We start from the raw sequence: 24,488 nt of genomic DNA on the forward strand, positions 1-24,488 counted from the left end.
AATTGCGAGCACCACCTTGCGCAACGGCCGTTTGGGTCTAGACATAGAGTTAGTAGCTTGATCTACCTTGAGTGCAAAAGATACTTGCAGTAGCACTGGATTACGAACGCGGGCAGGGCAGCCGGCAAAATCGTGATGAAGGCGAGAAAGTTGACAAACATCGCGGAACCGACGTGTCAGTTTGACAGATTTAATGAACGAGGAAACAAAACGAGTGGTACGAGATATACAATGAGTTTGTACGGTATTCTCAAAATGACTTTAAGGAAAGAGGTAGAGATGAGTGCTTTACCTAGTGGGATCTGCGAGGACTTGACTATCCTTTAATATGCTCTGTCCGTCAATATTTTCGATCGCGAAGTCCTCCGCTAGATGGAGTTGGAGCCTCCGATGGTTACAGTCCATGTGTTTGCTAAATGGAGCATTAATATTCCCCTCGTACCGGTATAAGATTGGAGTCGCTCCACCATCAGACATGCTTGGTATTGTATTGCACAGGCGGGCAAGCATAGCAGTTGTAAGATTCTTACATTAGACGTCTTCTACGTTACAGTGCCCAGGCGCTGTAGCTCCAGCGAGCCGCGATAGCGGGCAGGTACTGACTCGGATCAGCTCTTTCTTCAGTGTTTTCGATGGTGGGTGAGATCTATCAATATACCCCTGTGAGCACCATGAATCAGAAACAGGATGAACCTCGTTAGATCAACATAGTGTTACAGACACTGATCAGCTACATGTTAAGTAATAGAAGAGGGTCTTTTTGGACCATGATTTGCTGACGCCGCTTCGCAGTTAGTAGAAAATGTGTCGTGAGTTTACGCTGATTGTGATCGTCAAAAGTCTAGTTTTCTTTTTTCCTTCTTTACTTCTTACCCCGTGCTAGTAAGATCAACACCACTTTTGTATCTTGCGACGAGCCAAATCGACCTGGATGATCGCGTTCAAGCGACTGCAAGTTTGACATATGAACAATGGACGTTGGTCCCTTTCGAAGGTGTCAATAGTCCATCAAGATCGTCGCAAGGATTGCCGCATGGCTTTGTAACTCTTTGCTTAGCACATCATAGGAGAAGCTAAGCATCGAATGCCGCCATGACGCTCGCTCAATCTGTTGATGTGTCAATGGACTAATCTGATTCAAATGGTTCCTGTTATGATCGTGGATTAGAAGCAACTGATCTCGGTCTCAGACGCTTTTTGTTATCGACTTTCTCAGTTCAGGCCGCGCGGGAGTGCAGACGACTTGACAACTCATATAAACAGAGTGCTGTTCTCTTGCGGCTGCCCAACTTTAAAAAAATCCACAACATAGGCTCAGTACTTTCTGAAGAGGATAGTATTATTTTGGAATGCTGTGAAGCTTGGCTTTGCACAATTGCCCGCGACAGCTTTTGAAGGCTAAGGACTCTTGGCATCGCTTTAAATGCTTCCCGGGCGAGCCTTTTCCGAGGTGAACATAGAATCACTACCTGGATATTACTTAAAAGTCTTGTTACACTGCACAGATGGCAGCTGTCTCTTATCCGAAATTGACCCGTCTCGTAACATAGTCGACCGACAACGAAGGGCCGACTCCGAACTGCGGCACGAGATCACAGTGCATATTCAGGAGGTTGACGCACGCTGGCTCGATTCACCTGCCCGGGCATTTGCAAGACAAATCTTCAGAGATTGGTATGCTCAAATCTGTTTTCGTTTATGTTCAAGTAAGCTGTCATGAGCCCTCGCGGGCACAGATCTCGGAGTTGCTAGTTCGCTTAACCGCATCGACCGATTTGCGGACGTCCTCGGCCATGTCGAACTACTAAAATTCTTGGAAGACCACGGTTCGCGACTCGTTGTTGGATTTCTTCTGGACATATGGAAATTACACCAATTATCAGTGGTCCGGCTACTAGCTCGGGCAGTTTCCTACCGAACGGCGCAGTCTTGGCGGCATCGCTCGGGCATGCCTTCTTCGCTCACACAGTCTTCCGTATGCGAGATGAACCAGTGCAACATCGTGTCAGTATTCGGTGGGACCGTTCCGTACAAATACCTAACTGCTCAATGTCGCCCAGACTTATTCAGGTTGGTGAGAGATAAGGTTAAATGCTTGCCGGCAGTGTTCTGAATTGATTTGACGGAGGCTTTCTCCTAGAATGGCAGTTGATCTTGGCATAAGCGGGGAAGCGTAACGCATAAAAAGCGATAAATGGACACACCTCCGGCCTAGTCACTATCTGTATTATTTAGCGTTGCATCAACACGGCTATAGTACCACGTGCTATCTCAGAGAAATAGACCCGTGCCTATCATGAACAGCCTCTGAGGACCTGCATGCACGCATATCAGGAGGAAGCGACGAAAATCACTTCTCGAATTGTCACACTCGGAAGATGTACTAGGAACGACATCTAAATTTGGTTTCTCAAAACGGCGACGAAGACAATTCCAGTGTGCGAAATCTATTAAGACCTAAAAACAACCATGGGCACGAGGTATTTATACAAAGCCTGGCTGCTCCCCGCCCCTAATTGTTGGATGGTCTGGCCGAAGACCGACAATCCACCAGAATTTTGTCTTGTGGGTGCTCTCTTCTCTGGCACATTTTTCAAGCCATCAAAAGCCATATTTGGTCTCCATCCCGTCAACTTCTCACCCGCAACTCTCGTTGATCATGAAATTCTCACTCCTTGTTACCCTCGTCGCGTATGTTGCCACTGCTCAGAGCGCCGTCACATGGACCCTCCAGAAGGCTGCAAATCCTACAGCCGACCAGACGGATGCCTACAGTAGGATCGAAGCCGCAATGCGCCTTGCTGTCGCCCGCCATTCCCGCCTCGGAAGCGCTACTAAGAACCTCCGTGTATACTACACTCCTGGTGTTCCTACAGCAGAGGCAAACTACAATGGTGACGTCCGTTTCGGCTCCAATCGCGCTTATATGAATGAGCGGACTGCCCTCCACGAGGTTTCTCACACTTTGGGTATCGGCCAAACCGCCGCATTTGATCGAAAGTGTGCCGCGGGAGACTGGGCGACCGCGTTGCCACTGCTTCGTTCTTGGGATGGATCTAGTGCGGTGATCAACTGTGGAGGCTCGCATGTTTGGCCATACGGACTGAATTACGACAACGAATGGAGTGAGACAAATGCCAACCGCCACGTTCAGCTGATCAATGCCATGATTCGAGATGGAATGTAGGCAGAACATATCAGTTAATGTAGTTTATTGGATGATGGGGCCCACAAGCGGGAGACAATGCAATGCTGTTTTCATGTTCTACACCAGAGGAAGACAATAACCTTGGCGCCGGTAAACCACAAACGGTGGGGAAAACCAGGGGTTCATGAAAAGACAAAAAAGAATCTGGAATGCACTTTGGATAATTATCTATAATTCACCCCTCATTCACATTGACCATGTGGCTCATCGCAGAGACTAGGACACAGAAAAGCATCGCAGACCAATTTCTAGGTAGACTCCAACACGGGATTTGTAGTCATTGCAGGTCAGTGAGAGAAGGCGAGGAAATGGCCAAGCCCACTTCGCTGGAGCAAGGACACGGATGGCGTGTACATACCATTAAACTTTGTAATCTGCTGATTACACAGCGCCACCATCAACGCGTCCTACGTCTCCACACATCCCAATCCTCGTGGAAGTCAACAGCTTCATTGACAATTTCGCAGCCAGCAGTCTGTTCGACCGAGGCGTCATATTCGCATCGTCATGAGGTTGCCTACAGCATTCGTCCTTGGGCGTCGTCTAGTATGTGGGCCGCACTCACCGCGTCTGTATCTCAACTTCCCAGCCCAATTAATTGGAATTCATTTTCCTGGGCAAAGCAGACCAACCTCAACAAAGACCAGGGGGGTATCATATTGCAGTAAGACACACCAGATCTCTCCTCCCTCAGCACTATCACGCGGTTTCTGGACTTCGAAAGCCACATGGCGCTGCTCAAGCCTCAATACGCTATGGTGCCTTGTGGGCTGCACTCTTGGGGATTTCTCGGCCATGTGATACCTTCAAGCTTTTCATTCTGAGATTGGAAAAGAGACCATCGTGGTACTTTCCAGTCAGTCTTGCCATAAGAAACTTTTTTCGTCTTTGCATTACTCCCTAATACAATTCGATTGACTGAAGATAGTGGCGAGCGGGCTCTCTACATCGTTATTGCTTGAGACAATTCTCCTCAAGTTTGGTCGCGATGGTCTGAACTGGCTAGCCGCGGCTAAGACTGCCGCAGGGATGAGCATAATATCTATGGTCACGATGGAAGCAGCCGAAAATGCCGTAGACTATCACTTGACCGGAGAAAATATTCAGCTTGACGACCCTGCCTTCTGGCTGGCTGCGTTGGTGTCCGTAGTTGCCGGTTACCTTGCACCTCTCCCTTACAACTATCATAGGCTTAGAAAGTTCGGTAAAGCATGTCATCAAAGTTAATCACCGCATGAGATCCGGTAGCTTCAGTGAAATAAACCATTGAACGTAGCGGATATCGACCCACGAGTTATTCGGCAACAGCTGCCATAAAGTGTGCTGGCAAGTCATAATATGTGTTGGGTCCATTCATTCACGATATTCGGCTTATTACATATATTGAAGCCAGCCATTCAGCTTAACTTATACACATTTGTCATAGACATACTGATGGTTTATGTCAACAAACCTCCAAGATGGAAACATTTTGCTGCTGGAGTTAACGTTTATGGGCTTGGTCAACAGCCGTGAGACTTTGCGACAAGAGCGGTGGTATTGACCCAAGCAGCGATTTGATTTGTCAGTGCTCCGATGGAAAGTCGGAAGTTTCAATCGTGATACGCTGATCTGAGTGACTTTTCCCAGGCCGTTCAGAAGGTAGTTTGAAGAACACGCCGATTCGAGTATATTTAGACCCCCCGAAGCGCCCTTTTACTCGACTCCCTGATGTACTTGCGTTCCTTATCTTATAGTCCCAATAATCGTAAACTATGAATTGATCATACACACCCCTAAAAAACTTTTACGTCATGGTGGTCTATACCAACGCTATGACAGCTCCTCTGGCTGCCTTATGTCCCACTGTGGGCTTTTGCTACAAACACGAGTCCCAAAGCTTTGGACCCTGGCATGCCTACTGATCAAACTGGGTTCATCTTAGATTCTCTGGTCACTTTTGCTGACGAGAGGTTATTGACATGTTTGACATCTCAATGTTTGGTAACGTCTATGCAGAGTCGGCCAGCTTCGGAGTCGACTCAGAGACCGGAGATGCTGCGCTCATTGGGTCGGTGCCTATCTCAGCAGAGGAACCCCGTCAAACAAGACTTTGCCTGCCTGTTTTTCGGATGAGGTCGTCGACTTTTCTCATTTCGCCATATTTAGTGGCACTACCCGGCAAAAGCAGCGGGTTGCAGAAGACTTGTCTACGGCTTCGACAACACGGTTGCAAAACTTTACTTTAGGCACGCTTGGGGGGCAAAATATATGAACATCAGTATGGCCTGGTTTGTAACTTATTCTGTTACAAGACCATTTGCACATGAGCATAGAGAAACAATGTATTTTCAAGAGTTTTTTTTTTAAAAAGAGACTCAAATCCCAATTCTGTCTCAGAACCAGATTTGTGAGACGCAAAGTCTCACAAATAGAATGCATGAGACCTGAGACCCGTAAGATTGACTCTAGTAGATTTCAATCAAACTGGTGAATATGCTGTGGGCTGTCTGTTGCCTTTAAGCCTGCAGCGAAGCCAAACCTTTCTCTAATGATCCTTTTTCTTCGGAAGACTTGGTCGATTTCCACTCCAGTCGCTTTCTCAACGCAGCTCGTCTCTGCACACGCTTAGCTGTGGGCTGATTGTATCCATCAGCGAATCCAGTGCCTCCAGCTCCTCTCTTGGGTATGTTTTGTGTCAAGTTTCGCGGCCTATTTGCACACGAAACCGCGTGAATAGGAACGGTGAACATTGTGTCGTCACAAGGATCGTGCATCACGAGAAGTCGACATCGGCAAAGCGACCGAGGATAGGGGCTAACTTCAGCAAGGGCATTGATGACCTTCTCTGGCTTGTTTTACCCATTGCTTCTATGCACTCTGCGGTGGCGGTTTTAACCTTCGTTGAGATAGGTTCGGGCGCCGCAATGGTCCTATCTTGACTTTGCGTGGCTATAGCGGTTTCCCCAACTTGGGTTACTCCTGACAGTGGAGGCCGTCGAATGGGATCGTATGGAGTTGCAGTTGGCTCTGCAATTTCAAGCTTCTCTGTTGATAGCATGATACTTGACGACAGAGATTGAAGCCGGCCAGCTCGCGAGCATGGAATATTTTGTTCGAAAAGTTTCAGGTGTCGTAGGTTTGTCATGGATGGCGCGCAGAGGAGGCGGGAACGCATTTATATGTCGTCAGCTATCAGCGCGAGTGGAATGTAGTGAGAGAAACGAAGATAAGATAACAATTGTTCGAATGGGCTCCCTAATAGCACGGGTATGCTTGACTTTTGGAGACAAGTGTGGCGAGTTTTGCGAACTGGGCAAGTCATCAACCCTGAGCAGGCATGGTGTCCAACAAGTAGAGGTGGTGAATGAGTGACATTGATTGATATTTCACGCCGGCATATCTCTAGAACTGTTGGTGGTAACAGTGTTAAGTACACCTTGCGAGGGTTTCGGGGTGACAAATCCCATCCTCAGTGGTGCGTTGGCCAGGCCGCCAGGGTCTAGTTCGGCAGCGCTTGTCGATAGAACTGGAGTTACAACGGGCGACAAGCGTGGGGTAATGACTGTGGAACAGTGAGAAGGTGATACAGATCATGAATTTTCCAGGTTTTGGGACCTTGGCGATGTGTGCCGTTACGGTGCTCAACTAAACGCACTTAATCGGGTGCAGACGAAGAGCTATCGTCTGCTGACTGCCATCTCGGGCAAGTTCCCTGAGGACAAAAGCGAAACGACTGATGGTCATGTCGCTCGTATTCGACAGTTCAGGAGAGATTAATGACTGTTGGAGCCACCTGTTGGTTGAAGTAACAGATGGAGGGGTGGGGCCAGGGGGATGAATGTCTTGAAAGTAAACACGTTGGTCGATCCCTGCTCATGAGCTGATGGGACGGCTGCACAAGCAAACAGGGTTTCCAAATTTAGACGTTCTAGCAGGGAGCCGCTGTTAGATCTTGCTACGTATTGCGAGCCTTGGTCATCTTTGGTAGCAACCAATCCAAAGGCGCCTTGAAGTAGTCTGCTGTGCCAAACCTTCTTATCCATCCACAACTGGGCGGTGCAACTCTTGTTGTTTTTCTTCTTTTATCCAGATCCGTCTTCGACATCAGGCCGGTTAAAGCACGGTTAGAATCAATTTTCGATTGCGACTTTGCTTTGACCCTTTTATACGGAGAGACATGTTGTTTTTTGAACAAAGTCAGTCGCGTGCGCCCCGTCTTGCGGTGATCGAGTATCTCTTACGTGCGGCGCATGTGACCTACACGAAGCATATCTCATCTTAGGACAACCATCTGCCGGCGCAAACCACATCAATAATTCAACTTCAAGCGGGAATATGTTTCATGCATCGCGTTCTCGAAAACTTATCTATGCACAAAACATAGTCGGAAGCCTAGCCATTAGGCATTACCACCATAGCCAATGAATGAAAGACTGTTCTCAAATGTCCTGCGCCACTAGCCGACCGATTGCGGTTTTATCGGCATCGACTGGCATCTCGATATAGGGCAATTGTTTATTGGAGAAATACATCTCATCTTCCCCTTGTTTTTACTTCCTCATCAGCAAAAAGCATTCCACGTCCTCAATCTTGCTTGGAGAGGCAGTTTGTTGAGGCGAAGGGAGCTTGTCACACATCGCCTTGTATTAGCTTGCGTATGTGCAATCGTGAGATACATATCTATGGGTACCACCAATGCGTGTATGGCTTGGTTCTATTCCAGATGAGCTATGCCACTTCGGTGTTTGTAGTGGGATGGTTGCGGGCCTCTGCCATGCCGCATTCGTGAGAAAATTGGACCAACAATGACATGCACAGACCCAGTGATTTGATCACGTGACTTCTTGCAGTCCCATGTGGCCCAAACAAAAGAAGTGTTCTTGTAAGTTTGAATGAGGACGCGATCATTCTAGGAAGTGACAACACAATGACAATCCGCCAGAGGTTTTGAATACGGCCTGAGATATCAGACGAGGTTCAAGCCAGAGCTAGCGATGAAGACCGAGCCTAGGGTATCATCGGCCAGGCCAATCCCAGCTTGTCGGACTTCTGGGTTGCATCGCAGGGGAGGTCATCGTCGCCTCGAGAGGATGAGGTCCTGGGCTAGATGACTTTTCCCCGATGCCATGGTTACAGGACACTGCCGACCTAACGTCCCTGCTGGTACACCCATCGAAGCTCATCAGGCATCTGCCCTCTCCAGTTCGGCTCGGCTGGACGTTCATGGCGTATTGCCGCTCTAATGTCTGATAAGGATACGAGTGCCGGCCCCCTTGAGACTCAACAGGACGACCAGCGATCTTTGCCACTGATATTCGAAAGAGCTAGTTTGGCCGGCCCTGCCCTTCTCTCAAGACGGAGGTGCAAGTTGGAAGATCAAAAGCCCTTTCCCAGATGATCCACCCGAAATGCCGCCGTCTAGTGTGCGAATCTAGAGCCAATGGACGTATGCCAGACTACTGCTGGGTTGGCTGTTCTGAACCGTGGGCCAATAGACGGGCCACGAGCCGATCGCCGTCTGGGTACCGCTTTTGTGGCAGGTGAGTTAAGGTAGAGGTAGAACACCCTAGTCTCATCCTGTGCTGGATTCGTTGTCGGCCTCCTGCGGCATTGGCTGGAGGGAAGGGGCGCTCGATCGCGGCCGTCGTCCTCTCCTGGCCTTGGGGCGTTGCGTGCTGCTCGAGGCATCATTAGGCGAAGCCTCCCGAGTGCTGGCGGGCAAGTTAGCCCAGTTTATACCAGTAAGGAGGGGATGAAGCGCTGCAACTCACTCTTTGTCCTTGAAACGTCGACGCTTAATCATCTGTAGGGCCTCTTTACGCATATTACAGGAGAAGTGCTCGTTAAAATCAAGAGTGATGAGCTCCCACATGCAGTGGCGCTTGGTGTGCCGGTAGTGGTCGAGGAGAAAGAAGAGATACTCTTCTTGGTCCTGGCGTTTGGCGTTGGCACTAACGCTAGGTACGGAACGGTCCGAGACCTGCTGGGCGTTCGCATGACTCGGAGTGAAGTAGCCCAAGCAATGGATGCCCATGCGCAAGCAGTTTTGACCTGTTCGGTTGGTCAGTACACGGAGGCCAGGTTGGTTATAGTTCAGAACGTAGACGCGAGTAATTCGGCGGAGCGAGACTCACATGAGGGGCGCCCCTCGTCACAGGGCATCTTGCGGATCTGACATGTCTTGCAGCCAGGTTCCGTGTGCTGGATGTGAGGAGTGTGCAACTGGGGCCGGGTGGTCATGACCACATGAGAAGGATTTGGGCGCGGCACAAATGCAGATGTTTCGAGCGGAGCCGAAGCTGGAGAAACGGGAGCAGAGTGTGTGACGGGAGGGTTGAGTGCATCAAGGTGAGGCGGCGTGGGCGGATGACTGGAGCGCGACGAGGTCATGTCTACGTCGTCGTCCGGGTCGCACAAGACGTTCTGCAGGGCCATGACTGAACACCTGCCGGGCTTGGAAGTGTCGGAACGCGGTGCTGACGTGACTTGGCTGTTGCCAGTACTGGTGAAGTTTGAACTGCTGTGGTTCCTATCATGGCTGCTGAGGCTGTTGAAGCTGTTGGGGTGTGAGGGGGTTGGTGAGGGCGACGGAGGGAACCCGAACGTGCCATGACGGGCGGCGGAGGACGTGATAGCAGCTGGAGCAACTGGAGTTGGCGTTGGAGCTGAAGCTGGACCTGGACCCGGACCCGGGCCTGGAGCCGCGGCCAACCGACGGTAGTAGGTTGGCGGCGGCGGAGGATGATGGGAGGCGAAGGAATAAGGTTCGAGGCGGCCGCCAACAAGCGCGGCGTCATGGCGCGACGCGCGAGACAACGCCAACGGCATGGAGGAGGGGGCCAGCGGAAGAGGAGGAAGAGCAGCAGCGACGGCAGCAGAGGCGGCGGAAGCAGGCCGATGAGTCTCGGGGGCAGAAGCGGGAGCGGGAGGAGGAGTAGTCTCGGTAGCAGCAGCAGCCGTGGCGGCGGCCGGCCGGTTGTCGGCTGCGACGGTGACGGCGACGGCGTTCGCGTTGGCGGGCATCCGCATCGTGTCTCACTTTCCAGTTCCAACAGTCCACGTCCACACTCTGCACTGCACACTTCCGCCGGGTGCGCGAGCGGGCGAGTAAGGGGAAACCCAAGGGGGCGGAGACGAGACGGGATGACTTTTGACACGTGGAGGAGGCGGCTCCAGCCTTCAGCCTCTTCCAAGCAAAAGCAAAGCAACACAACAATAATTATTACTGTACACCAAGGAGGTAATAAAGCTAGTTGGCTAGGTAAGCTAAGCGCCCACTTGGCTCCTCTCTCTCTCTCGCCTAGGCCGTGTCGCGTCTCGCCTCGCTCGCCTGCTCTCTGAGCCATTTGTCCAGGACTGGAACTGTACTTGACTGGACTGGGACTGGACTGGGACCGGACTGGAGCGGTGGACGGACACATGGACGTGTCGGGGGGTGGTGGTGTGGATTCGAAGGACTTCGAACAAGGGGGCCAGGCAGCGGGCAAATGCACGCAACGAGCGGGAACGCAGGGAAATTCCTCACTCTGCTGCGGTTCTCTCCGCCCTGTTGTGCTGTCACCCAGCCTGGGAGCAGTCGGCCCTCTGTTCCTCTGTCTGCCTTGGTCACAGATCAACATGGGCATGGCATGACGGTCTGGAAGCGTCTTTCTCCATTTCTCCCCTCTCTAAACGAGGTACGTATCCAGAATGAACCCACTCTCGGTCATGAGCCCAGGGATTTCCCCCAATCACGTCAATGGCGGTTAGACGCCGTCCACTTTGCTACCAAGACTTCTCTCTGATTGGGTTTCCGAGTTTGCCCATCTCGGCCAAGTCCGCCAACGGCTAATAACCCGTCACACCTTCCTGTGTCGTCTCCGTCCCGTGTTCTCCTATTCCTCCTCTGCTCGTTGTCACGTGACATGGATCAATGTTTTTCATTAACGACGCCTTAGGTGGGGGAGTGAGAGCTCCCTCGAGCCGAGCCGGGTCTCATGCATCGGCCTCGATCATCCACAATCGCTCAGAAGTTCCCTCTCGAAATGCCCGAAATTCCATTGAGCATAAGGCTAGCTTGGATTACTTGGCACGCATTTAAGTGCGTCTCACGTCCCCACAAGATCAACAGCCTCGAGTTGACTCTCTCCACTCTGTGAACCGTGATACAAGGTAGCCTTGTCTGGCTTTTTTTGGTTTTTTAAGGTTAAATCCTGCCACAACTACTCTGAATCATTCATCGGGAAGCGGTTGCACCGTTGGTGTTGGTTATCGCAAAGTGAAACGCCATCATCGATATTCCGATTGAGACTCGTGGAGCGGAGACGTCTCCGCAATCTCATCACCCACAATGGGTCGGGATAGTGAACGGTCGCGACCCCGTCCATCATGCGCCAGCCAGCCCATCGTACCAACCATGCACAACCAAACCCTCCGATAAGTAACTCTGCTCGTTCATGTATTGCTGGATGGTTTGTCACTGTGTCAGAACTTTGACCAAGGTATTGCGTCTTCGAGCACTAGGTTGCTCACCCTCCGAACCATCATCAGTAGCTACCCTCGAGGCCGAACGATGGTATATCCCATATCCCATTGCGTTCAACACCTCCGCGTGAATGTCCCTCAGGATTTTGATGTCGTTGCTTTACATGGTGGGGGGGGGGGGGGGGGTGGGGGGGGTGTTTCCGTAGATCAACCGTTGCTGCGTCAGGTTGCAACAACTTTCTCCGCAGCCACGTTCTTCTGTCCATCACAACCGTCTTGGCTCTCAATGCCAGGTTCCTTCTCACACACAGCAACCCTGGCTTCGGGATCCTGTTTGGAAGGTCGAACAAACTTTTGCAGTGTTTGCTTATCGAGCTGTAATTATTTCAGCATATTTGCTCTCGGGTTTCTCACACGCCCCATGAAAATCTCACCGTCCACACCGTCCACATATTATCGAGCATGACAAAGCAAGAGACGATCATGACTATGCATCCTTTTCGCCAGTGCGAAGCTTCATCGGCCAAGTAGAAGACGATGCCGCAAATTGTGTAGAGAGTCATAGAGTCAATGTTCATGCAGTAGACTGTAACGCTCCGTACTGCGTCGTCACCGCTTCTCTGCAAGAGGATACTTGCCCAACTGAAAATGAGGAGGTTGACCATACATTGAATGCCCCAGATATAAAAGACAAAGAGTGTTCTGGCAAAATGCATGTTAGGCATGATGAAAATAATAGCACAAACAAGTTGTAAAGTCATGGTTAGGACGACCATGGGAATGCGAGTTCCTGTGAATTCCATGTGCCAAGCGGCGACTAACGTATTAGTAATAGCTTTAGTTGATTAAACTAACTGCTATAGTTCTAAAAGCCTTGTACGTTATAGCCTAAGTTACTTTTGACTTTAGTGAAGGCTTAAGTACTACAAAGTCTATGACATGTCAGAGAAGGAAGCAGAGGTAATGAGATCTCGAGGATAAACAATCTTCTTAAGTTCGGATGTTTAGATGTATTAATTGGAGCTCGATAATATTGCGATACGCTCCCGCACCGAATCAAGATATTACAGTAGAACACTCTTCGCCTTCAGTGGCTTCCTTATCCCGTACTTCAAGCTAAAAGAACTAAACTTCTTACAATTTTCCGGGAGTTTCAGGGTGAATCAGTAGCTTGAGATCTACCTGTTATTCATGCAGTCTTTTGCTGTATTGCATTCATGTGACCAAGTGGTAGCTAAAATAATCTAATCCAGCGTCGAGAATCGGCAACCTAAACGGTCAAATGACAAAGGCAGTGACCGTGGATCATATCCTAGCCTCAAGAACAGCCAACGCAAATGATTCCGCAGCCCCTGGTCCTAGGACCGCCGTAGCTGCGGTAAGATCGACCAGCTCCTGAAACTCGTTTGGCGAGCTTATCACTTTTGCCTTCTTCTTTTCGACGCCATCCTTACGCGAGAGAAGTAGATGCGCAAACACTACGGTTGTGAGGCAGACAACGATCCAATCTCACTGCGAAAACAGGTGAAGATTCTCCAGCAGTACGGCATAATCGTCAGACTGTATCCCTTTCTTCAATAAGGAATCGGAGACCCCATACTCCTAGGGCGCTGAGGTAGAAGAGCTGCGTCTTGGAGGTTTCAAACATGATGAACGCAGGTGGGTTAGAGTATTCACGAGGCCTTGGGATGGGAATTGCTAATTGTGACCTCGTTCTGCTTGGGTATTTGACTTGGGGGACGCGGAATTGATACGAGCATGGCGATCTCGCTGTCTTCCATGTAGACTGAGCTTCACCGCGACGGCCGACACTGGATGAGGTAACCCGTCCCGGTTCCACCGGTCGTCAGTCGCCAAGGAACGGGGCCGAACGGCCGCTTTTTCTTCTTCATTGGCTGCTTCGCGGTTCCACCCCGTCCGCCGTGCGGAACGGGGATAAGGCCGATTGCACCCTCAGTGGTAAAATCCAACGACTCAAAAGACCGCCAGGTTTGCCGCAACACTTCATTCCAGTCCTCTCTCATCACGTTGCAAATACTTTCTTATCAATAGACTATGACGGACGACTCATCATCCTTCAAAGTCAGCATTGTTGGCGGGGATGTTACGGGTCTCACGCTGGCTCACTGCCTCGTATTGGCAAACATTGACTATGCCCTCTTGGATAAGGGCATAGTTGCTCCCAACTTCGGAACCACAATCACGTCACAGCCACATGGGTGCAGAATCCTGCACCAGTTTGGCTGCTTCGATGCCGTGCTGGCGACGTGCGATGTCATGGGCGGAGCGTAGTGCCGCGACCCTTCAGACAAAACCTTTGCCTCAGATGAATTTTTCGGTGTCGTCAGGAAACTGTAAGTGGCTCTCGTCTCCCGAATCCTTAGTTCCATCATGAGTTGTATGTTGCGGTGACAAGAGTGCATGCTGATTCCGAAACTCAGCGCCGGATATGATACCAGAACCCTGCATCGGCAGGTGTTCTTGTGAACTTTGTATGAACAGCTGCCAGATCAGTCCAAAGTCCATGAGAAGGCGCGCGTTGAGGAGATTGCTGAAGAAAACTCCAAGAATCGAGTCATCTTGGCGGATGGCCGAGAATTTGTTGGATATGTGGTGATTGGCGCAGATGGTGTTCATTCCAACGTCCGCGAAATCATGTGGGACAAGGCGAACGCGGCGAATCCTGGCATGATCACAGTGGAGGAGAAGCGAGGTAGGCAAAAAACTCTTCCTTTGTCCTCCTCTGTCAGCCCGAGTGGATCTCCATCATCGTACACAACAAGTTGCCCCAGGACCAGCACTGTACCTGGCCCACACGCAGGCAATTTGCCGAATCAGACATGGAGGCACTTGTGAGCAAGATCTCGGAGTACCCTGTCACGGAGACGGTCGTTTTTGGAGAGCTGTGGAAACGGCGTCTAAAGGCACAGATGATATTGCTTGAAGTGGGTGTGCTGGAGCACTGGTTCTTTGGGAGGATTGTCTTGGCTGGAGATGCTGTTTACAAGGTAAGTTTTCGCCTTCTGTGCACGATTGGATTTTGCGTATCCGAGACTGACAAGTTTTCATCTCACAGGTTGCTCCGAACTCGACTCTCGGCGGCAAACACAGCAATGGAGGACGCCGTCACCCTCGCCAACACTATCCACGCCCCCCTGGTCGCGCATCCCAACAAGAAACCGAGCGACGTTGAGCTGCGCGATGCGATTTGGAACAAATATCAAAACGCCCGCGTCGACCGTGCCTGGACGATTGTGAAGGTCGGGGGCGATGTGACGAGGCAGCAGGCGTATGGCGGGTGGAAGGTTTATTTCGTGCAGCGGTGGCTCACGCCTATCTTGGGCCTGGGCACGTAAGCGAAAAACATAGCTGGACTATGTGTGACGGCGCCGAAGCTTGGTAATGTGAAGTTCGAGGAGAGAAGAGGGGTGCTAGGGTGGCAGGATACGCTGGCTGCTGAGAACGAGAGGGAGGTGCAGGCGAAGGTAGCTCAAGGAAATGGAGATGAATGGCTCAAGAATGGACTTGCTTGGGGTGATTGGAATGGTAACTTTGAGGAAGTCTTCCCACGGTTGCTGGCAGCCTTGGTTGCTTTGTGGTCGGCCATCTGGGTCTTGCATATTGTCTTCTCTAAACAGTCTATAACGGGCTTTGGGAGGGAGGCGTGGCGGATTGTTTGGAGAGAGAATGTGACTTTCGGAATTTTAGAATAAAACGAATATGGCCGGCGTTCGAGTTATGAAACCATAGTGGGAGTAGATGTTAATCTAGTAGGTAGCTGCATGGGTTTCTGGCAGTTGATACTTCCATGAATTTATTAGGATAATAAACCCAATTTTGATGCCCATATTTGTTACCCGAAGACCGCAAATGAACCCTGCAGAACGAAGCGGATAAAGCTACGGGTAAGCTTCTCAAGCATTTCGTTGAACTTACATATGAGGAATACAATTTATGGCCTTGAGATATTTGATGATCGTTTATACGTTTTATTCGCGTTGACCTTCTGGACCTTACACAAATAACTTTTGGAGTTGTCCCAGATGTCAGGATAGTTGCTTTGTCTAACAAACTAGCAAGATAGCCCTCGGGTCTTCACATCATTGAAGGTTTCGCTAAGTAGCTACCCTGGCCTCTTCCCAGACGCGCTGTGATCATGGGTTTATCTTATGCCGCGACTAGTGCTTCCGACTCCTTGCCGCCGCCGAGCTTAGCTTTCTGCCGCATGCATCAATAAACAATGCAACAAACTGAGGGATACTTTAGGACAACTTACCAGCAGCTGTACGGACCATACCACACTCAAAGCAGCAGCCGCCAAGAAAAAGGCCCAGATACTTGTCATGGCACTTGCAATCTCGGGGGTTACAAGGGCTTTCTCTACGTCTGTGAGGGCCTGAAATGCGTTGCTGCTAGATCCCGCGATGAGGTTGCCAATCTCGGTGGTAGACACGCCTGTGAGCGCCCTGCCGACCTTGTCGACGGCCACGTTGTGGAAGAGACTACCGCTGATGGTGAGGAAGAGAACGATGCCGAGATCCTGAGCTGTTTGTTATGCGGGTTTTCAGCTGTCTGTTTGACCGAGGAAACAAAGTTTGTGGAACGTACAGATCGTCATGGCTCCCACAGCGTTGGCGATGTCGTGAACCGGGACTAGAGATTGGGCGATGGCGAATCCGGCTACGATGTAGCAACCAGCGCCAGTTCCGACGAGAATGTTGTAACCGTAGATTTTCGCATTCGATGTGGTATCATTTACGGTGTCTGCAAGGGAAGTTAGGGACATGACTACTTTCAGGATCTGATTGCGCCGCCAAGGTTATTAGCAGTAAAGACCGAAATTTACGTATAACTCACACATTAAAGCGGTTCCAACCACTGCAAGACAGCTGCCTCCGATGTACCAGGCAGGGATCAGACCATATCTTGGCATCAAGAAGCCGTTGGCCATGGACGCGACGACCATGAACATGATCAATGGAAGTAGACGAACACCAGCCTGGAGAGGTCCATCGTCCTGACAGAACGAGAATTAGCACTTGAAAGAAAAGAACTCGTGTCTTTGAAAGTACCTTGACGAACTGAAAGTAGAGCGGGATGTAGTATGTCATCGCCTAGGCACTGTCAGCATCATGCCCATGAATGAGGCCTAGGGCAGCGTACCAGAATGATGCCAGACGACAAGAAGACTTGAAGCTGCATGTTGATCAAGGTCGGCTTCTTGAAGAAGTGCAGAGGGTATAGTCGATTCTCCTGGGTCACTAGCGGATGCAACTTGAGCATGACGAAGAAGGCGACTAGTAAAACACCCGTGACGGTCCACAACGCGATGATGGTTCCGGAGTTGAAAGGGTAGACGACTCCGCCGAAGGTGAGCACGACAGTCAGACAAGAAGACCCGGCGAGGAAAATGACGGCGTTGACCCAGTCCATCAGACGGAATTTCTCTGTGAGGGTCTTGGAGGGGTGAGGGTCGACGCTTGGAAAGAGTAGGAAATAGACTGGCGCGAAAGCAGCGCCAACGGGCAGGTTGATGTAGAATCCCTGCAGGTTGGTCAGCACTGTTCAGACTGGATAATTCATCGAGGAGCTTACCCATCTCCAGGTGGAACTGCTTGCGGCAAAGGCACCACCGACCTAGGAAAGCAAAGGTTAGCAATTAGTTGTGCAGACAGGGAACAGGTACCGCATGCTTACCACGGGACCGAGAACACTGCCAACACCCCAAACGAAGGTACTCCCCGCAAGGTAGGCAGGCTTCTCCTGGTCATTGGAAAGGACCGAGACGTAGGTCAGAGTACCCGAGTACATGCCCGAGCCACCGACACCGGCAATGACACGGCCAATGACGAGGGCCTCAATGTTGGGGGCCGCACCGCAGATCACGCTACCAGCCTCAAATAGGAAGATGTTGAAGATGTAGACCCACTTGATGTTGAACACGCCGTATAATTTGCCCCAGAGAAGGATGAACATGGTGCCGAGGGCGAAGCCAGTGCCAATCCATGACAGAAGCTCGAGGTGTCCAAAGTCATTGACAATGGCCGGCTGGATATTGGCGACGATGGTGTTGTCGAGAGCGAAGAGGAGAGTCGTGGAGAGCATGGCAGCGTAGGCGATGGCCCACTGGACGAAAAAAACCACGGCGTGTCAGCTTGGGTAATACCATTGCGCCAGGATGAGCGCCCGTCAGGAAGGGGGGTCACTCACCTTCCATCCATGAATGTTGCGCGGACTGGTCTTGTTAATGGACGTGGCTTCGTAGTTGCCGTTTCCAAGGTCGCCGGGGGATCCTTGAGTACCCAACTCTGTGGCATCTGCATGCTTTTCGGAATGCGCCCCGTTCGGGGCCGACGACGCGAGCTCGTTGTTCATCTTCAGGGATTTCAGGGAGCGTTGTAGACGGATTGTATAATTTGCGTCATATCTTTCGAGGGGTGCGGAATGACTCAGTAGAGTGAAAGTGTAGAGTGCAGGCGTAGGAGGCTCAGTAAAAAGGAGGGTGAATTTGCAGATTTCGAGGAATACTATACGACCCCCGAGAGGTGCACGATACGGAGGACGGACGCGGGACGGAGACGGACGGCAAGAGACCCACCCTATGGAATGGGTCTCTTGCACGGACCATCAGGCCCGTTTCGACCGACAGCGATTCTTCATTCGCTCATCCAAGATCCACCCGTGAGGCTAGTCCGCTTTACACCGAGGAAGGCTCCCGGTTGGTCAGAAGGGCTGGCTGGATGCCATGTTTGACGGTGATCGGCCGTGGTGAATCGACGCTGGACGGCATGTTCTTTCAGGTTACCGGTTTCCTAAGCGCCTCAAAAGATTCAACTACCTAGGTAGTAAATCATATCGGATGTCATGCTAGCAAACACACATGTTGTGACTTTACATGGCGTCACAGGTGCCTCGGGCAGACGGCGCGTTTGGTTCATGATTTCCAAGATGTTTTGGCTGGTTTCCCTTTGGCAGGAATTAAATTTTAGAGGGACCGCGGAAAGCGCGGGTACATAATCACACAGGGTGGCCAATACCTCTATACTACAGACTTCATCTTTCTTTCTAAATATGTGATCTAGGCTTCAGAGTTCAACAGCCACCCCTCTTCAAGCAAATATCGAATGCCTGTTTGCTTTCGCAGTCCCGTTGGCTGGCTTCTTCGCGCTCCCATGCGTCCCTTTCTGTTTCAATTGCTCCTGCTGAATGATTCGGTACTCGTCCAGAATGGTGGAATAGTCGCTTGGCTTGTACCTGACAAACCACTCCTCGAAGACGCTGCTCTTACGGAAGGGATTCAGGCCTAGATCTATCATTAGCGTGTCAATTTACTAAACACCATAATTTCAGCCCCAAGATACCTAAAATACCCGAAAAGAGCTGTTCACTCACCGCGATGTAGTCGTATATGAAATACGAGTGTTTCTTGCGCTGCTCGAGGTACCTCTTCCTCGTCCACGCATTGAAAGTCGCAGCTTCAAACTCCAGTTCCTCTCTGGGCGGGAGGTCGCGCCACCCAAGCATCCACGAAACTCCCCAAAGCGCTTGGAGCTGTGCCGCGAGTGGTGTAAACGCCGAGTGAATATGCTCAGGAGAGAGTATCGACCGATCACCCCGTGCCGCCAGTTCGGGCATTACCAAACGGCGAAAATATCTGTTGGAGCCCTGCTCCGCTCTTCTGCTGGTTTCTTCATCACCGGACTGTTCTGGAGCAGTTTTGAGATACGGCAGGAGCTCGTCGACGGTCTTCTCAGCCTTTTCGTCCACCGTGAGAACGTCTTGGTGTTGTCCTGTAGACCTAGCTCCTCGCGGAGCTCGGGATCAAAACTGTCGTAGCCTTTATCGAACCCAGTACAATGAATCACTATGTCAGTTGCCACAGAGTAGCCGTTCTTCAAGTTGACAACGTCTTGATGTGAGAGAGACTCGATTTCCGTCGAATGAATCGTGACATCGCCTCCATGGAAGACCTTCCAAAAGTCAGGGGCCGTGGCAATGCTAATACCGCCACTTCCCCAGCATACTCTAAATTACAGGCCAGTCAGCATGGCCCGAGGTCTTGATAATGTGATACTCACCCATCGCTATATGGTCTTGGCCGCAGCTTCTCTGCATTCGGAGTCTTCCAGTATCCTGCGTGTGATACGGACAGGTAGTTGGCGGTTCTCCAGTAGACATTCGTTAAAACCCGACCCATGGCGTTACGTTGGAAGAAGTTGTAACAGAATTTAGAAGTCTCCATGATGCATGGACTGAAGCTCGAGGCGAAGCGAGTCGAGATATGGTCAGCAATATTCCACAGGCCCATAAATGTTGGGGCGTAAAGACTGAATGGGCCGGATAAACCGTCATGCATGACCCAGTCGACCGTCTTTCCCTCCCATAGCAGGTGGTATACGGCGTCGTAGGATGACTTGGAGCGGCCAACGACGGTGGCTCTTTGCACACTATTGGTGATGTACTCTTAATGTGTTCCGGGCTCAAGGGAGTGGATTACGGGCTTCTGGAAGTTTTATCTGGGCCATTTCGGAATAATAGGGCTAGAGTTGACGCCTGTAGCGTAGATGATTTTGTTGCATTCCAGAGAATTTTCATCTTTGATGTCGAGAATCCATCCTTCCGAGCCGGCTGGCCTTCTCGCGACCCTGTTCACACGGGTTCTTGAGGCGAAGGCGTGGCAGAAGATTATGATCTCCGACGAATTTGTCAAGGTAGTTGTGGATTGTCTTCCCGGAAACAAACCCATCCGGCGAGATATCGTCTTTGGACATCGGGTAGAACGAGTATTCAAATTTTGGATGGCTGATCTGAGCAAAGAGACTTGGATGAATCCGCTCTTTGGACCGGGCGCCGTCAACTGTGCCGCTGTCATCGATAATGAGGAGATTGGTCCCGGGAGCCAGCTCCGGGTATGTGCGAGCCGCCATTAGTCCATACCACCCTGAGTAGACTGTTAGCGAGGCCAAAACAGAGATCTTTGAAATGATGCCCTCGCCGGCACCAACGACGATAACATCGAATACCTCATTGTCTTAGCCCTTTGTTGCCATATTAAGGAAGTTAGGAGGTTAACTGCGTGATCCTGTACAGCTGCAATGAAAGGATAGAAACTGACTAGGAGGCGAGAATGACAGAAGACAGGAGATTTGTGATATTTTCTGTGGCTTCTTTCCCTGCCTTACTAGTAGGGAGCCAGGGTAGTATGATAGGCCACCATTGTCAAGTTCGATCCCGATGTAGACTCGGTCTCACCCGGCTAACCCTTCCTCGGGCAACGGTTCCGCACTCCGAAGGAACGGATCGGCCGTTCCAGCGCCGCATATTTGCCAACGGCGAAGGACTCCTATCAGCCCCCACGGGCTACCCGCTCAAAAAGTTCCAACCGCCGCAGTTGGTGTTGAGGCAGCATCTGGGCAACTTCTGGGAATACACCGCGCCAATTTTTTTGCTTTACATGATACGCAGATGTAGCAGGATGAATGAAGGGCAGTCTGGTCGCGATCATAATCTTGTAAAGCGGATTTGGGGTGTGCAGGAGACTCAGGTAGATAATAACAAGCTTGACTTACCGAAATGCCCCATTGATAGTGACAACCTTGTGAGTACGGTCGGACGTCGAGCAGGTCCGGTGTAGTTCAAGGCAGTATATAAATTCAGGAGATTATATGGTTTCCTATCGCCCATCTTTAGACTATAATCTGGAGAATTTCCAGATAGCCATACACTTATCCTACCAATAGACAATGGAAACAATGCCGCGCATTTCCACGAAACATCCTCGAACAACTCGGATTCAGCTCCCGAGTTCGACACCCAAGGAGCCCATCAGCGCATCGTCAGCGATGATGAGTACGCGGCCAGTTCATCCTCCGAACTGCTCCTGAGCCAGCAGCTTGGACCAATTGCAATCGTCGGAATGGGTGAGCTCTTCTGCATGCCCTGGTCAAGGTCAAGTTCCCGCTGACACATAGGAATCAGGATGCCGCCCCCCCGGCGATGTCAGCTAGCCGTCCGACTTTTGGAAATTGATAATGGAGAATCGCAGTCGCCAGACGCCCAAAGTTCCTCCGTCCAGGTTCAACATCAACGCCTTTATTATTCGTTGCGTTCGAGCGGATAACGCTGCGGATTGGGTCGCCATCCCTATTTGCATCGCTCAGACGCTTCAGGTAAATAGCTCCGACACCTTCAGCACGCCCGTACCCGTTCGCGTAGCTGTTGAAGGTGTGGCACGTTGATGTCGGCGAGACCACGCCCAGCTTGGCAGTAGTCATGTGCTGGTCAACAGTCAAGATGAGATTACTGCCACCGACGACAGCTGCACAACACTCGTGCGTCCGTAGAGCATTGCGTGCGTTCTTGCAGAGCGTAGACGCATGAGGAACAGGCCGTGTTGACGACGATGCTGGGGCCGCGAAGGTCAAAGACGTGGCTAACTCTGCTGCTCAAAAGGCCAGGATCTATGCCGGTGGCTGCGAGACTGTGACGGAACGAGGGCTCTTTGAATGACATTTGCTGGAAATCTGCCGTGAACGTGGCCATAAAACAAGCCGTGTCCGAGCCGGAGAGCTGGTCCAAGGGCGTCAGTTCGCTCTTGTCTGACATTTTGAGATGCCCACCTAACAACTCGTTCTAAAATGTGCCCTTCGAGTCGGCGGTCGGTGCCTTCACAGTGCCAAAGAATCAAAACCATTCTTTTCATCCCACTCCTGCAGTTTTGCCTCAACGTGAGATACACACTGGTGCCAGTGTCCGCCAGACTCCTCAATATGGTCTAGAGCCGCGAAAAGCAACCTCGACGAAGCCACTACCCCGTTCACCGTCTCGCGGTTTCCACCATGAACTAGCTCTCGATACAATGCCTTGAGAGCCATGGTGAGGGGCCAAGCAGTAAAGATGGCCTGCAATGTAATAATGTTGCTGTTCGCCTTCCACGGCGACGGCAAGTTGAGCCGTACCGCGCTGGAGATTTGGAACGCCGCGGCGGTGGCGCGTCGTTGGCTTTCGGTCGTCATGAGCGGCGGCAGCCCCTGTTCCTCGCTCTTCTTGATGGCCGACTCGTGCGAAAAGATCTCTGTTGCGCGCAGGTTGAGGTACAGGCTAAAGGCCACGGGATCCTCGCGGATTGAGGTGGCGTTGAGGTGCCGCTTGAGCATGCCGAAGAGCTCGTCTGTGGCCTTGACTAAAGCGCAGTAGCCGTCCCAGAATCCGGCCATCGCGCGTTGTTGTCCGTGGTCGAAGCAGCGTAGTGCTAGGTCTACCATTAGGACGCAGCCTGCGTAGGATGAGATCTCTTGCCCGTGATTGGTACGTATGTTTGACAGACAGGGCATCTTGAGTGGTACCAGATCGGATCTAAGTAGACCTGGTGAAGGCAAGTTGATTCGGAAGTTCTGAAAAGGACGTCAGTTGACACAATTCGCATTTTGGTACAACCTTGGCCATACCTTCACGTCACACAACTGACATTGCCACCCCGTCCTTGTCGTTACGTAACTCTGCAAGATGTAAAGCCCCCAAAAGGTTCGCCGTCGTTCCTCTAAGATGACGGGATCATTAGTAGGTGGCAAACATAAAAGGGGACCACTCGGTCCTCCGTCATCCTGTGAAGATTCACTCTCGTCCACCTCGTCCATCCGACCTATCCGGAGAAGCCTGCAAAGTATCGCAGCGCGCCCCAGAGTCAGCCAGCTTCTTTCTAATTTCCGATCCATGGCCTAGAAACGACCAATAAATAACAGCGCTTGCACAAAGTTGATGTCATTTAAGCCACCGTCTCGTTCGCACTTCTCCGCATAGTTGCGCGCTAGACTGTAGCACGTAGACTGTCGGTTGGGGTCTTTGGAGGAGTGCGCGCAACCGGCGAGGGCCACGGCGTAAACCAGCGCGCTCACGGCGGGACCACCACCGCCCGTCGATTCTGCCAAGAACCGATCTCTGTTAAGGAATGGAATGGAAAAGTAGAAGGAGTCAAAGTAGTGGCTGTGTAACGTGCTCAACTCCGCCGCAGAGATATCTTCTTCCGGACCGCTGTGAGACAACGACTGAGGTGAGAGGCGGTTGAGGAGGTTGTCCAATGGTTCGAGCGCCGCCAACGGCTGATTTGTCCAATCGTATGTCATATTGGTGTCTTCGCCTTCGGTGAAGGAGGTGAAAAGATCAATGTCGAGCAGCGATGAGCTAGTCGTAGGCAGATCGATAGCGGCACTCATCTTGCTGGACTTGTCAATATTCACGGGGGTGCTAGTGGCCGATGATCCCTGAGCCGGGACTATCTGTGTGTGCGAAGCAGTCGCCGGTGGTAGTTGGTACTGGGAATTTCGTCACGAAATCGTATTCGGCGTGTTTGGACGTGGCATCTCTGGCCACCGTAATGAGACGGCCTGCTCCGCGGCATCTAACCGCGATTGCGGGCGCACCAACGAAGGACCCCTCGATGTACTGAGGGCTAGTTGAGACTCGGTGTTGGCGAGGCGTTCCTGGAGCTGTTGCAGCTGCTCATCTCGTGTACGACGTTGGTGGGCTTGGTTGAGCTGCATGGTTGGTTAAGACGATCGCACCGTCTTTATGTCATGGCAAGATGAGCGCGAAGAATCAGCCCTATGATCTTCTTGAAGTTGGCGCGAGGCTTATTGCACGCGGGGACACATGCTGATGAGATAGCGACACACCTGCATTTTGGCAGTCCTCGATCACACCGGACTTTTCGTTCTCTGGAATGTTGCGCGGTTAGTGTTGTCGTCTTCAGTGGTCCTCATCCAAGTGGGAGGGAACCTTGCCTGCAAATCTCACAAGCATGATGCGCTGTAGAGGAAGTCCCCCTCGAAGACGGTCT

The 24,488-nt window shown here is 51.3% G+C and overlaps 7 protein-coding genes across 7 annotated transcripts; 2 read left to right on the forward strand and 5 right to left on the reverse strand.

Annotated features, from left to right (window-relative positions):
* Nucleotides 1–2,659: 2,659 nt before the first annotated feature.
* Nucleotides 2,660–3,187, forward strand: ColSpa_01514 (uncharacterized protein; the record flags this gene model as incomplete). The annotated part of the gene is made up of 1 exon (XM_049267726.1): nucleotides 2,660–3,187. One exon carries the CDS (start codon nucleotides 2,660–2,662, stop codon nucleotides 3,185–3,187), a length of 528 nt encoding a protein of 175 aa, XP_049123683.1.
* A 5,575-nt stretch (nucleotides 3,188–8,762) lies between these two features.
* ColSpa_01515 (uncharacterized protein) lies at nucleotides 8,763–10,219 on the reverse strand (the record flags this gene model as incomplete). The annotated part of the gene is made up of 3 exons (XM_049267727.1): nucleotides 8,763–8,901; nucleotides 8,962–9,241; nucleotides 9,325–10,219. The coding sequence occupies 3 exons, from the start codon at nucleotides 10,217–10,219 to the stop codon at nucleotides 8,763–8,765; spliced, it is 1,314 nt and encodes a 437-aa protein (XP_049123684.1).
* Nucleotides 10,220–13,708: 3,489 nt separating this feature from the next.
* On the forward strand, nucleotides 13,709–13,945 carry ColSpa_01516 (FAD-dependent monooxygenase DEP2; the record flags this gene model as incomplete). Its single annotated transcript, XM_049267728.1, has 1 exon — nucleotides 13,709–13,945. The coding sequence occupies one exon, from the start codon at nucleotides 13,709–13,711 to the stop codon at nucleotides 13,943–13,945; it is 237 nt and encodes a 78-aa protein (XP_049123685.1).
* A 1,875-nt stretch (nucleotides 13,946–15,820) lies between these two features.
* Nucleotides 15,821–18,028, reverse strand: ColSpa_01517 (efflux pump DEP3; the record flags this gene model as incomplete). Its single annotated transcript, XM_049267729.1, has 9 exons — nucleotides 15,821–15,871; nucleotides 15,930–16,198; nucleotides 16,262–16,417; nucleotides 16,511–16,670; nucleotides 16,726–16,767; nucleotides 16,817–17,197; nucleotides 17,249–17,290; nucleotides 17,351–17,779; nucleotides 17,864–18,028. The coding sequence occupies 9 exons, from the start codon at nucleotides 18,026–18,028 to the stop codon at nucleotides 15,821–15,823; spliced, it is 1,695 nt and encodes a 564-aa protein (XP_049123686.1).
* A 3,924-nt stretch (nucleotides 18,029–21,952) lies between these two features.
* Nucleotides 21,953–22,258, reverse strand: ColSpa_01518 (reducing polyketide synthase DEP5; the record flags this gene model as incomplete). Its single annotated transcript, XM_049267730.1, has 1 exon — nucleotides 21,953–22,258. One exon carries the CDS (start codon nucleotides 22,256–22,258, stop codon nucleotides 21,953–21,955), a length of 306 nt encoding a protein of 101 aa, XP_049123687.1.
* A 62-nt stretch (nucleotides 22,259–22,320) lies between these two features.
* ColSpa_01519 (depudecin biosynthesis cluster-specific transcription activator DEP6) lies at nucleotides 22,321–22,869 on the reverse strand (the record flags this gene model as incomplete). The annotated part of the gene is made up of 1 exon (XM_049267731.1): nucleotides 22,321–22,869. One exon carries the CDS (start codon nucleotides 22,867–22,869, stop codon nucleotides 22,321–22,323), a length of 549 nt encoding a protein of 182 aa, XP_049123688.1.
* Nucleotides 22,870–23,370: 501 nt separating this feature from the next.
* On the reverse strand, nucleotides 23,371–23,865 carry ColSpa_01520 (depudecin biosynthesis cluster-specific transcription activator DEP6; the record flags this gene model as incomplete). The annotated part of the gene is made up of 1 exon (XM_049267732.1): nucleotides 23,371–23,865. One exon carries the CDS (start codon nucleotides 23,863–23,865, stop codon nucleotides 23,371–23,373), a length of 495 nt encoding a protein of 164 aa, XP_049123689.1.
* Nucleotides 23,866–24,488: the final 623 nt, after the last annotated feature.

Source organism: Colletotrichum spaethianum, assembly GCF_022836535.1.
Source record: "Colletotrichum spaethianum MAFF 239500 DNA, contig03, whole genome shotgun sequence".
Lineage (NCBI taxonomy): Eukaryota > Fungi > Ascomycota > Sordariomycetes > Glomerellales > Glomerellaceae > Colletotrichum > Colletotrichum spaethianum.